General features: G+C 38.7%; 1 protein-coding gene across 5 annotated transcripts in view; it reads left to right on the top strand.

Annotated features, from left to right (window-relative positions):
- LOC141102574 (atrial natriuretic peptide receptor 1-like) overlaps positions 1-17,004 on the top strand; it is a 79,797-nt gene that overhangs the window by 17,378 nt on the left and 45,415 nt on the right. For all 5 annotated transcript variants that reach the window (XR_012235159.1, XM_073591481.1, XM_073591480.1 and 2 more), the window contains 4 exons: positions 7,159-7,280; positions 7,725-7,863; positions 9,544-9,592; positions 11,454-11,555. Coding sequence is in view for 4 of the 5 variants with exons in the window: in XM_073591481.1 (XP_073447582.1) it covers positions 7,159-7,280; positions 7,725-7,863; positions 9,544-9,592; positions 11,454-11,555 (412 nt within the window). In the remaining variant the exon portion in view is untranslated. The remainder of the gene's footprint in view (positions 1-7,158; positions 7,281-7,724; positions 7,864-9,543; positions 9,593-11,453; positions 11,556-17,004) is intronic.

Here is a 17,004-nt window from a genome sequence, read left to right on the forward strand (position 1 = left end):
AGGAACAAGGCAAAAAGCTACAAGAAAATGATTCTTCCAAGAAAAGGCAACAAAGGAAAGAAGAAGCAATGAAAGAAAGAAAACGCAACAAAAGAAAGAAAAAGCAACAAACGAAAGAAAAGGCAACGAACAACAAATTTAAAGGACATTATTCATCTCTTGTTTTTTTTTAAGTGCACAAGGACTATCATACTAACAAGGGGTGAGTGTGTTTGTTTATATAAAAAGGGTAACATGGGATGGTTAACATCTCAAGGCTCAGAAGTATTTTCCTGTACCATCAGGAATACATGCAGTAGTAAGGTAATTAATTAATGCCAGAGTGTAAAGAAGTTATTTAATAAGGAAACTAAGTTTAATGCTGCATGTAAATGTTTATGATGTTTATGAATATTTTAGCCCTGAAAAACAGAAATGTGTGTTATTACATGTGGTCATTTTAAAACACATATATAGGGGGCAGAAAAAATTTTCAGAGAAAAAAGTATAGATTAAGATTGTGGAAAGAACTGTATGAAATTGAGATTATGGAAATTAACATGGTGTTTAGTGTCTTACAAAAATCCTATAGATTTGGTTGTAGGAAATAATAAGTTAAGGATTGAACAATTTTTACAAAAATTCCAAACTTGGATTTGGTTATTAAATTAAAAGTAGTAGATTGTTCTAATTTATTTAAGACTACCCAAAAAAAATATTAAAATATGAAAGTTTTGTTCAATCTAAAAAAAAAATTGTAAAAATAACAATTGTTAAAAGTCTTTGTAAATGAGTATTTCTGGTAAAAGTAAGGACTTTGATTGAGGGAGGAGTTTTCTCGGGGATATGGCCAATCGCAGTTTTTGGGCAGGATCCAATCTGTGAGTTTCACGAGATTGTCCTCTAAACAATTTTTTTGTCATTACTATAATCAGGAAAGTCATATAACGTAGTGTACATGATTTTTGGCAGATGTACAAACAAAATATGTTTAAAAAGTGGTAAAAAGGTTAAACATTTTAAAAACGAAAAACTAGATTGTTACCGAATTGTACAGTGTATTGTATACAAAGCATGATAGCTAAACTGATTGTAACAGATCATTCTCTGAAGAGTTTGTGACATGCGAGGAGTGTATTGCCAACAGAGAAATGCAGATCAAGTTACACAGACTAGTCATCATGTCATGACAGTTTTCACTTCTGTGGATCAAAGTCTTCCAAATATCTGGAAGAGGGTTCATGGATGAGAAAAAATACATTTTTAAAAGGTATTATTACTTATTAAAGTAATTGTTTTTAAAAAAAATAAGATTTTTTGGGCCTTAATAACTTTTCTTAAGAGTTCATTGAGATTTTTGTAGACAGAGTATCTGTCTGAGTAAATTTTAATGAATTATATAGGCTTAATGTAGGGTAAATATTTTTAATTACAAGAGAGAACTTATATACAATAATTTGAAGATCTAAAGAAAGCCCTTATTAATTTAGTATTTTTGATTAATATAGAGATCTCTCTCAGCCATTTTATATTCAAGTGTATGTGGATGATGAGACAATTTCATTGGTATTTATAAAAAATGTGTTAGAAGTGCATTGTCCAATGCTACAGATCAGAGACATTGTGGGTTTTGCACCATTTGTTTTGAAAACATCTTATGTTACACTAAAGGTGTTATTACAAGGAAAACAGAAGGTGTCAATGCACACAGCTTTGTCTAGTGGCAATTGGATGTTAAAAAGATCAGCTGTAGTGGTATATAAAAATACATGGGGATTAAATTATGCAGTGTGATGGAGCCACAGTTCTGTAAATTAATCATGAAAAAGTCACTTTGTCAACTTTTAGTGGACATTTATTGGGAAAGAATTTCTTGTGCTTCTATAGATGGATCCAAATATTGGCACAATGGAATGACAATATTAAACTTTCTGTAAGTGTCTGCATTGAAAGCTGATCTTAAGACTGCCATGTGTTTGTTTAGCAGTCAGAGTGACAGAGCATGTGTGGTTCATTCAATCATACTGTATGAGAGGGATGGTTGGTTCTGAAAAGAAATTTCAACATGATCAAATTTCTTTCAGAAATAGAATATTTGGGAAAGCCCAACCTAAATTGTCAGTGTAAAGGAAAAAATACAGTAATCTGGTAAGATTATTCTTTTACAAGATTTAATATTAGTCACAGGATAAAAAGGGGGACTATGACACTTTGTCTTAGAGTCAGTACAGATTGATTATGGGGATAAAATTTATGGTAAAATATAATTGATTCCAACAAATATGGATAGAGTTATTTTTAAATTAAAATATTTCTTTTTGCATATCCAGGTACCTGACTGACTGACTGACTGACTGATTTTTTTGTTTAAGCTAATGAAAGAAATTCTGAACTACTCATTTTAGAACACTTTGTCATCAAACTTCTGAATAATGTTTTATTTGTTTATAGAGCAATCCAAAAGGAAAAAGTAACCTGATACTACAAAGTATTGAGGAATTTGGCAAATCTTTATAGATTGATTATATTAGTTTTTTCTACCTACTAAAGGAGGATATTAGGATGTTGTTTTTTTTTAGTTAATGTTTCTTTTTGATAAATTAATTGAGATAATTCTAGAAAAAATAATATTTTTAACAAAAGCTAAGTTGTTGTGAACTGATGTCATATTCCATTGGGGTTGGATTTCAAACCATGGAATCAGATTATGATTTAAAATTTTGCAGGACATGTATGCAATTTTAGGTATTTAGTAAAGTTTTTGTTTCTTATCATCTTAAATATTCAGGTATTGTAGAACATATGAATAGTATTATAAAGTCTAAATAGGGTAAGATGATTCAAGAATAAGGTAAAGATTGGGTGACTTATTTACCTGCTACAGTTTTAGTTGAAAAACTTTATTATTTTGTAAACATAGGGTTTATTAACTTTTTAAGTTAATGACAGGATGTCTTTTGAGATTAGCATACTTTGTTATTTTTATATAATCTGTTGTATAGAAAGAAGTGTGGTTGCAAACTTTGCAAACAACAGGTACAGGTATTTCAGAAGTTTGTTCACAAATTATGGCTAGGCCTTTGCTAAATTGAAATAGAAATGATGTCTTGAATGAGATTTCTACTTCTTATGAGTATGTTTGGTAATTTATTCCAGTAGCTAAAGTTATGGTTAGGAATTAAAGATCTGAAGGTACCAGGGATGCAAACAGAGATGTCATCTGGGATGCCAATTGGAAAGATTATTTTGTTATTTTTAAGGTACATTGGAATTATACTTTTTGTTTCTAAAGAATTGGTAATAAATAATAAAAATAATTGGTAAAAATAAGAACTAAATGGGTAGGATGTAATCAGCAGTAATGTTTTAGTTTGAGGAAATACCTCAGTGACAACTGCTGCCGGAAATATATTATTGCATCCTATAGTTATTATATTTATTATCATGATATTATGTATTTTATTTCAAATCTGTATTATGGTTAGAATGAAACGATTTTACAAATTGATTAAGAAAGAGATGAAAAAAGGTGAAAAAATTATGACAGGTATTTTTAGTCGGAAAATTACTTCTGGCTTATCTGATCCTGTGATTGACTGTGGTACATCTGGAACAACTGATTCAAAATGTGTATGAAAGGGCCATAAATGGAGTGTGCGTGATTTAGTTAATATAATAAATTATATTCAGGGGGGATTGTAGAATAATTATATTAATTTGGCTTTATTATCAAGATCTGTAAGTATGCAGTCTGGGTTCCCTTTTATGCTTTGACTTTGAAAAAGCCCACTTAGCTCAGCATAAGACAAATCTTGAAATAGCTAGGTTGTGTGCATGTCATTTCTGTAACAGTTGTTCTACATGTGCTGAGTTAATGACTAAGGTCAGTAGGTCAGTGATTTCACAGATAAGAATATACTCAGTATATTTGTCATAAACTTTATTGTAAAGATCTTTTTAAAGGTAAAAACATATTATCCATAATATAGTTAGTTATTTGATATAGTTATTTAATTAGTTAGCTAGATTGAGTTTGTGTGAAGTAATATATGTTTATATGTATCTAATTATATGCATTTGTAAGGTTTGGTACAGAATTGCATTTCTGTAGCTTAAAGAATATCCATTACAAGAATTCGGCCATTTGGAAAGGTCATTCACCTTTAGTTTTTTATAAGAATCTGTTGTGTGTTACTGACAATCAAAGAAGTTTAAGAGACGTGTCAGCTGTTGGCAAAGAGAATATTTAGAATAATCACGAATATGATCATTTCATTTTTAGTTCTAGCCGTATATGGCTATGACTTTAGTCTGCTGACTAGTTGATTTGAAATAGTATAAAAACAGAGTGACACTTCACTTCAGGGCGCACACACTTTACTACACACACACGACACATCACACACACACACAAACAGAATGACTTCATTACCTTTTCACATACACAAAGAAGAACACACGCATTCTTACTCTACAGAAGACATTTCGTTTACATTAGGCCTAAATACAGCCTACCTCACAAACAGCTGCTAGAGTGGACATCTCTCTGACATAGAAAAGCACCAACGGAGCTGAGACATCTCTTGAACCTTCTTGATACAAGTTTTTATTCCTATTATTATTTTTGTTTTACTACATCAAGCTGTAAGAAGAATTTAACTTTGTATATATTTTCAAGTAATTGCCAAGTGTGACCAAATAAACTCACACTTTGTTTAAAGACAGTCTGGCTACTGAACTTTTGAACAAAACGCCTAAGACACTGTTGACATAACATGTGTCTGAGAAGAGAAGGTTTTTTACACCCTCTCCACATTTTTACAGAATACAACCCTCACACTTTTGTAAATATTTTATTCTATCTTTTCATGTGACAACAATGAAGAAATGACACTTTGCTACAATGTAAAGTAGTGAGTGTACAGCTTGTATAACAGTGTAAATTTGCTGTCCCCTCAAAATAACTCAACACACAGCCATTAATGTCTAAACCGCTGGCAACAAAAGTGAATACACCCCTAAGTGAAAATGTCCAAATTGGGCCCAAAGTGTCAATATTTTGTGTAGCCACCATTATTTTCCAGCACTGCCTTAACCCTCTTGGACATGGAGTTCACCAGAGCTTCACAGGTTGCCACTGGAGTCCTCTTCCACTCCTTCATCATGGAGCTGGTGGATGTTAGAGACCTTGCCCTCCTCCACCTTCCATTTGAGGATGCCCCACAGATGTTCAATAGGGTTTAGGTCTGGAGACATGCTTGGCCAGTCCATCACGTTTACCCTCAGATTCCTTAGCAAGGCAGTGGTCATCTTGGAGGTGTGTTTGGGGTCGTTATCATGTTGGAATACTGCCCTGCGGCCCAGTCTCTGAAGAGAGAGGATCATGCTTGGCTTCAGTATGTCACAGTACATGTTGGCATTCATGGTTCCCTCAATGAACTGTAGCTCCCCAGTGCCGGCAGCACTCATGCAGCCCCAGACCATGACACTCCCACCACCATGCTTGACTGTAGACAAGACACACTTGTCTTTGTACTCCTCACCTGGTTGCCACCACACACACTTGACACCATCTGAACCAAATATGTTTATCTTGGTCTCATCAGACCACAGGACATGGTTCCAGTAATTCATGTCCTTAGTCTGCTTGTCTTCAACAAACTGTTTGCGGGCTTTCATGTGCATCATCTTTAGAAATGGCTTCCTTCTGGGATGACAGCCATGCAGACCAATTTGATGCAGTGTGCAGAGTATGGTCTGAGCACTGACAGGCTGACCCCCCCACCCCCACCCCTTCAACCTCTGCAGTAATGCTGGCAGCACTCATACGTCTATTTCCCAAGGACGATCTCTGGATATGACGCTGAGCACGTGCACTCAACTTCTTTGGTCGACCATGGTGAGGCCTGTTCTGAGTGGAACCAGTCCTGTTAAACCACTGTATAGTCTTGGCCACTGTGCTGCAGTTCAGTTTCAGGGTCTTGGCAATCTTCTTATAGCCTAGGCCATCTTTATGTAGAGCAACAATACTTTTTTTCAGATCCTCAGAGAATTCTTTGCCATGAGGAGCCATGTTGAACTTCCAGTGACCAGTATGAGAGAGTGAGAGCGATAACACCAAATTTAACACACCTGCTCCCCATTCACACCTGAGATCTTGTATCACTAACGAGTCACATGACACCGGGGGAGGGAAAATGGCTAATTGGGCCCAATTTGGCAATTTTCACTTAGGGGTGTACTCACTGTTGTTGTCAGCGGTTTAGACATTAATGGCTGTGTTGAGTTATTTTGAAGGGACAGAAAATTTACACTGTTATACAAGCTGTACACACACTACTTTACATTGTAGCAAAGTGTCATTTCTTCTGCGTTGTCACATGAAAAGATATAATAAAATATTTACAAAAATGTGAGGGGTGTACTCACTTTTGTGAGATACTGTAAAGTATTAGTCTACAGCAGGGATATGCAATTAGCGGACCTCCAGCTGTTGCAGAACTACAATTCCCATGAGGCATAGCAAGACTCTGACAGTCACAACCATGACACCCAGAGGCAGAGGCATGATGGGACTTGTAGTTTTGCAACAGCTGGAGGTCCGCTAATTGCATATCTCTGGTCTACAGGTTCTTCCATTAAAACACAGTGATACTCAGCCCTGAGTTCACACCGCACACTGCATGTGATTTGCACAAGAATCAAATGCGATTCTATGTGTAGCGATTTGAGCCCATTCATTTAAATAGCGCAAATTCGCACCACATACACATGAAAAAGGTGCTGGCAGCTTTTTTTTTTTTGTTCGCACTGGAACCGGATCATGTGGGTTTACACTCTTGTGATCCAGTTCAAGCAAATGTACTGCATTTTGCAACCTGCTTTTGGGGTGTCATCAACTTTTAATTGACACCCACAGCAGATTGCATGAACACACTGCGATTGCTATGCGGTGTGGAAAACGCACAGGAATTGCATCAGTGTGCTTCCTCAAAGTCTTCAAAGGGCAGCTATTACTATTGGGGGATAACTCAACACCATGTCCACAGGTATGCCTAATTTTATACTATAGCACAAAATATAAGGTGTGAGCGATAGACACATTATAGGATGTTAATTGAATGTTTAATTATGTCAGCTTCTAGGAGACAGTAAATAATTCTTTCTGTCTTGTTACAGACTTTCATTTGCCACGGACATTGCCCGAGGAATGATGTATCTTCACCAACATAAAATCTATCACGGAAGGCTGACCTCCCACAACTGTGTCATAGATGATCGCTGGGTTTGCAAGATCTCAGGTATGGTTCTGTCATGTGGGACATATAGGGGTTTACTAAAGGCAACCAGACTGTGCACTTTGCAGTTGCACTCTGCAGGTGCAGTTGCTCCAGAGCTTAATAAATTAAGTAAAGCTTCACTTTGCAAAAAATACCCAATCACATGCAAGGAAAATTTAAAAAAAAAACTGCATTTTTGTTTGCACGTGATTGGATGATGGAAGTCAGCAGAGCTCCTGATCATTTACTAAGCTCTGGAGCAACTGCACTTTGCAAAGTGCACAGTCTATTTGTCTTAAGTAAATAAACTCCATAGTGTAAAATAATTCCATGTATAGGCCTTTTGACACACACGCTAAGGGAATACATATGCTTGTATACATTGTATGTTTGTATAATTTATATTTAAATTATATAGTAACAGGTACTAATTTCACCAAAACAATACACTGTCTACTTTTCCAGACTATGGGTTGACGGTCTTTAGAAGAGATGAGTTTAAAGAGCTGATGGAGAAAAAGCCTGCACACATCTACTGCCCCCCAGAGGTCATCCAGAGTGACAGCAGCTGTATAGTACCCACACCTGCTGCTGATGTTTATAGGTAACATAAAAATGAGATTGGGACTTTCATGGTATCACATTTCAGAAATACAAAACATATACCTCTTTAAAAATTATTTTGAGATTTTATTACAAAAACATTCTTAAAAAACACAGCTGTAAAAAAGATTTGTATTACCTCCTGGTATGTACCCATGGACTTATTATTACAATATTGCAGTTCTAACAGATGAATGGCTATTGGCTATACCCACTTTAGAAAACGTTATCCAATATCTCAAATAGATCAATTGGTAGCTAGATATCATGTGATCTAGTCTGCCTATTTTTTTTATCAATTGTGTGTGTGCGTTAGTCCTGGACCAATGGAAGTGAGGCTTGGTATTGGGGAATACACCTTGGAGCGAGTCTTCCTTCCAGGGGGATAAAACCCAATGAAGGTGCAGTTTGGTTGGACCTTATTATAGCTGCTGTCTCTTTGATAGCAACAAAGAGAACTCTCAGCAATTAACTGATTCTGGAATGGATATAGACCAGCCTTTTTCAACCAGGGAGCCTTTGGGTTTCTTTAGGGGTGCCATAGCAAAATGCCTAAAAATTGCCCAAAAATTGTACAAAAGCCAGGTGGTGAATTGAGCCTGCTTTTTTCCATTGTGCACCGTTGCAACCTTCTAGCCGACTGCGTCGTTGCAACCAGTAATGTCATTGGTTGATAAGGAGGATGTCGGACACCTATACAACATCCTTGTTGCTCCTTACCTGCCCCTCTGCATCAGCACTGGGGTCACATTAGCTGAAAGTGGGCAAGAAACTGAGGGAGACGAGAAAAGCTGGTCAGTAGCGGTGTGCAAAGATGTATTTGATTTTGAAGAATAAAGGACCTCTAATGTTGGGTGTCCTACATGTGTGGATGCTGCTGCATTATCTTAAACTACTAGTTTCCTTTTAAAATGGGGTGCCTCGAGAATGTGCAGGATTTTAAGGGTGCCATAACTGAAAAAAGGTTGAGAAACCCTGATATAGAGGAGCAACCAGTACAAACGTTCATATCCCTCGGCGGTCTGTTTAAAGTAAAGCCAACACGTTTTAGGAGAAATGCCTCCCCCCTTCTTCAGGGCTGGAGCAGTGGATATGATTAAAACAGAGATGAGATGCAATAGGAGATTTATAATGGGACCTGTTAAAAACTGTCAAATCCTTGCAAATGAAAACTGCCGGCATGGATAATATGTATCCATGCTGGCAGTTTTCATTTGCGGGAAGATTTGAGAGGTTAGTGATTATAATACCAACTTTAGACTTTGACCAATTCTTTGCAAACAATCATAAAATCCACACCACCAAGCTCTCATTAAGGTTGGGTTCACACTAGAGCAGGGAGTGGCTCACAGCAGGGGTCCGGGGCGTCTCCATTCACCGGTTCAGATCCGATTTCAGCCCGAATTGTTGGCTGAATTCGGACCTCAAATGGACCAAAAGACACACAGGACTCCTGTGCAATTCACACCGGAGCCGCTGCAGAGATGTGTGAACCGGCTCCATGAAGAGCCAGTCGCAATCTCCTGCTATGCGAATTGGATGCCGGGAAACCTGCATCCAACTTGCAATAGTGTGAACCCGGCCTAAATGGTGATATATCACTTAAAAACTTTCAAACTTGACATCTATTTTATTGGTTAAAAAAAAATAAAAATGACCAACGGTATTATTTTAATTCCAGCTATGCCATCATACTCGTTGAAATTGCAAGCAGGTGTGACCCCTTTCCAGTAAGTTCTTCTTTATGTTTTCTTTTTTTACATTTTTTTATTCAGTGTCTTTCTGTGAATGGTTTTCACTTATATATACATATTTGTTTTTATATACCGTTTCTGTTTCCTGCTTAAAAGAGAAGTTTTTTTTTTTTCAAAAATCACACTTACCTAGGTGGCTGTAGCATCGCTCCGATGCTGCATTTGTCCCCCGCCGGTTCTAACTCTGAGAACTGAGCGATTAAACACCACTGATCACTCAGTTCTCAGTGCTCTGTGAGCAGAGAGCCGGTGACTAACAGTCACCGGCTCTCTGCTCTGCCCCCCAAGCTTTGGCTGTACTTTTCCCTTAATTTGTTTTACTTAACGATTAAAGCTGAACTCTGGAAAATGTGAAAATTCTCCCTTGTCGTGTGGATGCATGGCAACAGTTAACTGCTTGTTTAGGTCTAGGAGACATACAAAAGATTTACATACTCAATCCTTTACTTCTCTGTGCTACTAGACTTGTCCCTGCAGCATCTTCTGCCCCATGCTCCAGCGGTCTAAGATCCTGATGTCATCGAGATCAATGCAGGGTCCAAATCCCTGCTTTGGTCATGATGATGCCAAGGGACAGTCTACCACCAGAGCATAGAGGAATGCCATCTGCATTGTAATAGAGCATCAGGTAAGTAAAAGTGCTTCTACTCTCCCCTAGAATAAATGAGCAATTAAAGTGATTCTAAAGGCAACATTTTTATCTTTTTTAATTAGCAAACATGTCATACATACCTGCTCTGTGTAACCATTTTGCACAGAGCAGCCCTGATCCTTCTCTTCTCGTGTCCCCTGCTGGAAGTCCTGGCCCCTTCCTCTTGCTGAATGCCCCCATAGCAAGCCACTTCCTATGGGGGCACTCATGTGTGCTCGCTCCCGAGCCAGCTCTGTGTGTGCATTGACACACAGAGTGCGGCTCAGACCTGCCCCCCACTCTCTCCTTACTGGCTGTGATTGACAGCAGCAGGAGCCAATGGCTCCTGTTGTTGCTTCTTTGTTCAATGAGGAGGGAGAGAGCCCCTGCTTTTGTGCACATCACTGGACCAAAATCGGGCTTAGGTAAGTACAAGGGGGGGGGTGTGGAGAGAAACAAGTTATACTTACCTCCTATGTGCAGTTGGTTTTGCACAGAGCAGCCCAGATCCTCCACTTCTCAGGTCCCTCTTTGCTGCTCCTGGCCCCTCCCTCCTGTCGAGTGCCCCCACAGCAAGCAGCCTGCTATGGGGGCACCCGAGCTGAGCTGCAGCTCTGTGTATCCATTCGGATACGGAGCTGCCATTTGGCCCCACCCCCTCATTCCCCTGATTGCCTAACTGACGTTGACTGACAGCTGCGGGAGCCAATGGCGCTGCTGCTGTGTCTCAGCCAATCAGAGGGGAGAGTCCCGAACAGCCGGGGGATTCGTAGACATTGCTAGACAGAGAGGGGGTTCTGGTAAGCATTAGGGGGGCTTAGGGGGGCTGCTACACACAGATGGCATAATGCATTAAGTTGAAAAACCTTGAGGCATTACAACCACTTTAAGCGTTGGCAAAAAAAAACCTGGTAGCTGAGTGGTTCCTATGCAGAGCTGCACCAGATTTTGCACTCTTCCGTATTAGTAAATCAACTAAGCGTCTAAATTCTGCACTTTGAACAGGTGTAGAGAAGACTGCAGATAAACAGGTACAACTTATGTAGGAGGATCTGTTTCATCTCTGTGTTATCACCTGAGGCCAGTCACTTCACTGGGTATATGGAAGGGTTTACAACCATTTTAGAATTAAAAAAACATAATCCACCTAAAAATTGTTGTAAGGAATGCGTGGTGTCAGTGTGAGACTTTCTTGGAATCTTACAGGGAGAAGCCTACTTGAAAGATGTGACCTGGAGACCTCCTATACCTGAGCTGAGCGCAGTCAAATCTGACGAGTACTGCCCAAACCCGGCCGATTACTCCGAGGTCAGTGTTTCCAGGATAACACATTACTGGCGGCAATTATAATCCACTGAAAGTCTAGATGTGTTATATAGATGGGAAACCACATTGTTTAATTCATTAATTATAAAAAAATGCACATAATTCACATCTCATCATCTTGATATTTTATGCACATTTGTTAATACTCCGTTTAAACGTAACCGCTTCAGCCCCGGAAGATTTTACCCCCTTCCTGACCAGAGCATTTTTTGCGATTCGGCACTGCGTTGCTGTACCTGATAATTGCGCGGCCGTGTGATGTTGCACCCAAACAAAATTGACGTCCTTTTTTTCCCCACAAATAGAGCTTTCTTTTTGTGGTATTTGATCACCTCTGCGGTTTTTATTTTTTGCACTATAAACAAAAAAAGAGCGACAATGTTGAAAAAAACGCATTATCTTTTACTTTTTGCTATAATAAATATCGCCCAATAATATATTAAAAAAAAACAATTTTTTTCCTCAGTTTAGGCCGATATGTATTCTTCTACATATTTTTGGTAAAAAAAAAAAAAACAATAAGTATATATTAGTCGGTTTGTGCAAAAGTTATAGCGTCTACAAAATAGGGATAGATTTATAGCATTTTTATTATTATTATTTTTTTTACTAGTAATGGTGGCGATCTGCGATTTTTATCGAGCCATGTTGCCACAGTACAACTGCGGCGGCTGGTCGGCAAGCAGATAAAGTGGAACCTCACTCTCTCAATCAACATTGACTGTTTTTAATCCTTTTGCTACTAGCATTAGTAAATAGATAAGAAAGTATATATTTTCTTGTTTTAAACTTTTTTGCATTTTTTCAGTTACTTCCTGGTTTCCATGCCTAGGCAAATGATGTCATACATACCAGGAGTATTTAGGAGGGGAGGAGGGTTTTTTTCAGCTAAGCACACATCATCTGCTTGCATGTCTGAGCTAGGGCAGCTGGATTCCAGGAAGTAAATGCCATACAAGTCATCTGCCCTTACTCAAGATGGCCACAGTAGAAATGCTGGGGGGGGGGTAACGTACTGAAATACACTGCGTTAAACGTGCGCTATGGCACTGAAATATACCGAGGTAAACGGCACGTAACACACTGAAATATACTGTGTTAAATGCAGGGTGGATTTGGTTTAAATCAAGTCAATTTAAATCATGATTTAAATCACTAATAAAAATGCTTGATTTAAATCAACTCGATTTAAATTTTTAAAGAGCAAATGTCATCTCTGTCCAGCAGCGGCTCCTCCGACGACCTACTGTTGACTCACTGACAGTCCCATTCACTTTAATGGGACGGTTGGAGATACAGCAGTGACACAACAAGGTGAGGGACATGGCAGCAGCAGGTGAGTGGACGCCCGCTAACAGGCACTGCCATGATGGATCTGAAATGACAGGTGCTCTTTAAATGTAAGGACTCATTCTTGCTGGTAGTTAGAATCTTTCATATTTGCAAACAAAATGGTTTCCTATTTAGAATAATAAGCTGTCAGGTTAGTAAAACAGTAATATCAGAACCAATTCAATCATACAGTTGGCAGTGTACATAGATTTGCAAAACAATGGGATAAAGGAATATTCCTGAACTTTGTTTTATCTCATTGTTACGGTAAAATTGTGTGAATGCATCAATGCAGTGCATGTTATCTCAGCTTGCAGAGCTTGGATTCATTGAATGAGTTTACTAAAAATGTAAATATTGCAGAATATACAGCCTCATGTTACATAACTAAGATTAATTTCATGCTGATTAAACTAAATTATTAATATATCTTAAACAGAAAACTATCATTAGATAGATTTTTTACTCCAAAAGCATTTTATTAAAATAAATTTGATTTAAAAAAATCTGATTTTAAAAGCTGATTTAAATCAAAAAAGCTGATTTAAATTTAAAAAAGCTGATTTAAATTTAAAAAAGCTGATTTAAATTTTAAAAAAGCTGATTTTTTAATTTTTTTGTTAAATCACAGATTTTTATTCATCCTGGTTAAACGTGCACTAACACAGAAATATACTGAGTTAAATGCGCACTAATGCACAGAAATTTACTGCGTTAAATGTGCAGTAACACACTGAAATATACTGCGTTAAACGGCACGTAACACAGTGAAATACAGTACGTTAAACTTGCACTAAAGCACAGAGATATACTGTGTTAAACGTGCAGTAAAGTACGGAAATATACTGTGTTAAATTTGCACTAACGCACTGAAATGTACTGCGTTAAACGCGCAGTAACACACTAAACTATACTGCAGTAAACCTGTCCTGACAAAATAATCTGACACTAATGTAAAAATGAATGGTCACTACACTCACACTGAATGAACTATCACTAGATTAACACTAAACTGATTCTACACTAACAATAGAGACAGAATAGCACACTATAGCACACTAATGCCCTGTACACACGGTTGGATTTTCCGACAGAAAATGTTCGATGGGAGCTTGTTGTTGGAAATTCCGACCGTGTGTAGGCTCCATCGGACATTTTCCATCGGTTTTTCCATCACACAAAATTTGAGATCTGGATCTCAAATTTACCGACAACAAAATCTGTTCCTCGAAATTCCGATCAAGTGTACACAATTCCGACGCACAAAGTTCCACACATGCTCGGAATCAAGCAGAAGAGCCGCACTGGCTATTGAACTTCATCTTTCTCGGCTTCTTGTACGTGTAGTACGTCACTGCGTTCTTGACGTTCGCAATTTCAGACTAACTTTGTGTGACCGTGTGTATGCAAGACAAGTTTGAGACAACATCCGTCAGAAAAAATCCATGGATTTTGTTGTCAGAATGTCCGATCATTGTCCGATCGTGTGTACGGGGCATAACACTCTAGTAGCACTGAACAGAGCACTGTTCTATCTCTCTCCACCCCGATATCACACTACAAATGGCCGCTATTGAAAGAATACTTTTATAGTGTAGAGCGGGACTAAGAGCAATGAGCTATGATTGGATAGAGTTACTTTCTCCAATCATGGCTCTGACAGTGCTCTGTGTCCTGATTGGGCAAAGCTTTCTTTGCTTCAGCCAATGAAGGCTTCCAATCTACACTGATAATCAGGGCACTGATTATCAGTGTCCTGATTATCAATGCAGTCCCAACAGTGCCCACCTCATTAGTGCTCATCAGTGCCAATCAGTGAAGGAGAAAAATTACCTGCTTGCAAAATTTTATAACTAAAGAAAAACGTTTGTTTTTTTTTTCAAAAAATGCCGGTCTTTTTTCACTTGTTTAGCAAAAAATAAAACCCCAGTGATAATTGAATACCACCAAAAGAAAGCTCTATTTGTGTGAAAAAAATGATAAAAATGTCATATGGGTACAGTGTTGCATGACCGCGAAATTGTCATTCAAACTGTGACAGCGCTGAAAGCTGAAAATTGTCTGGGCAGGAAGGGGGGAAAAGTGCCTGGTAGGCAAGTGGTTAAAGCATGTGCAGTAATGCAGCACGTTATCATGCATTAAATCAATCTGTATAAAGCCAGTCCATACATTGTCAGTGAGCTCACAGGGCACCTAAAAGCTCTTACAAATTATTTATTTTAAATGTAGTATACCAAAACGCTCTGCATTGTGGTGCCCAGCGCAGGTGCTTTGTCCTCTACAAAAAAAAAGTCCCTGCTGAACTGGCCATATTCCCATCTATCTATGACCAGCTTAAGTTCACACTTGCGGTTGGGTAGGGATGGGGGCATTAAAACGTCTCTCCAACCGCCCCCCTCTTGAAAAAGACATCATTCGGGTATAATTTTTTACAGCCGGCGATTCCCTTCACCATAAGAACAATCATAGCGGCTGTTCAGCCACTTGATCGTTCTTACAGGCGCCGCCGCCCTCCAGTGCTTCTCCCGGCTTGCCCTTGCTATCGGCGAGCCGGAGAAGGAATCCGCCGGCGTTGGAAGAAAGTCATAGAGTTATCCAAAGGACAGATGGTCCCCAGCAATCTCTATGACTGTCGGAGGCCCAATCAACGTTATGACGTCACGTCCGGACCGGCGGAAGTAAACAATACTGGGGACTCGGCAGGAAAGCCTGAGATCATTCTTTTTTTTTTTTGATCTCAGCCTTTCCTGCCTGGAGGAGAGATGTGGGGTCTTATAGACCCCACATCTCTCCATAAAGAAGACCTGTCACACACTATTCCTATTACAAGGGATGTTTACATTCCTTGTAATAGGAATAGAAGTGATCAAAAAAATTTTTTAAAGGGTGTAAAAATAAAAAGATTAAAATAAACAATAAAAAGAATTAAAAAATCAAAGCGCCCCCATCACCGCGTGGTCACACGCAGAAGCGAACACATACATAGATCGTGCCTGCATATGTAAATGATGTTCAATTCACGTGTGAGGTATCACTGCGAACGTTAGAGTGGGAGCAATCATTTTAGTCCAAGACCCCCTCTGTAACTCTAAACATGTAGCCTGTAAAAAAAATGTTAAAATGTCGCCTATGAAGATTTTTAAGTACTGAAGTTTGGCGCCATACCACGAGTGTACGCAATTTTAAAGCGTAATATGTGAGGTATCTATTTACTCAGTGTAACATCATCTTTCAGATTATACAAAAAAATTGGGCTAACTTTAGTGTTTTTTTGTTTTTATTCATGAAAGTGTTTTTTTCCCCCAAAAATTGCGCTTGAAAAATTGCTGCGCAAATACCATGTGACATACAAAGTTGCAATGCATTTATTTCCTTAGGGTCTCTGCTAAAAAAATATATATATTTAATGTTTGAGAGTTCCGAGTAATTTTCCACCAAAAAAAATATGATTTTTACATGTAGGAGACGAGTGCTGAAATCTACACGGTATGGAAGTGGTTAAGTTGCAAAGGTAGCTGGCCAGAGCTATATACTTACTGCAATGTCTTGCTTCTCTGAGCAGCAAGAATTATACCCCTCGTTGCCTTTGGCGGGCAGTACTGCTTGCCAAACACAGCCTATTTAAATGGAAGGGGCTATGCTGCAACCACCTTGTAACCATGTGCAATGCACAAAGTGGTAGTGCAGTGGTGTGAGCTTTAAGGGGTTAAAACTGGCAGCGATGCGGTGTCATATTGCCTCCCCACCGCCTGTCAAAAGCCCTCTGAAAAGCGAACCTTTGTGGATCACACTTCAGAGTGCAATGCTGATGTAAACAAGCCCAAATAGGGGCATGCAACACTTCCGGATGCCTCCAGACCACTGTTCCCTCATTTGACCCCTATGAGACTAGAGGACTCAGGATTCTTCAAGACTAAAGCCGACTCTAGACGATTCGAATCTGGGCCTGTTCAATAGGAACTGGCTGAGATTCGAACCATGTATGGGCAGGCTGAATGTACCCAAGGAGATCGATCGATTGATCAACTTGGGTACAACCAGCCTGCTGGATTTTACATACAATTATCGCTAGTGGCTGGTATAGCCGCTAGCAATAATC

This window comes from Aquarana catesbeiana, linkage group LG07 (assembly GCF_042186555.1).
Source record: "Aquarana catesbeiana isolate 2022-GZ linkage group LG07, ASM4218655v1, whole genome shotgun sequence".
Classification (NCBI taxonomy): Eukaryota; Metazoa; Chordata; class Amphibia; order Anura; family Ranidae; genus Aquarana; species Aquarana catesbeiana.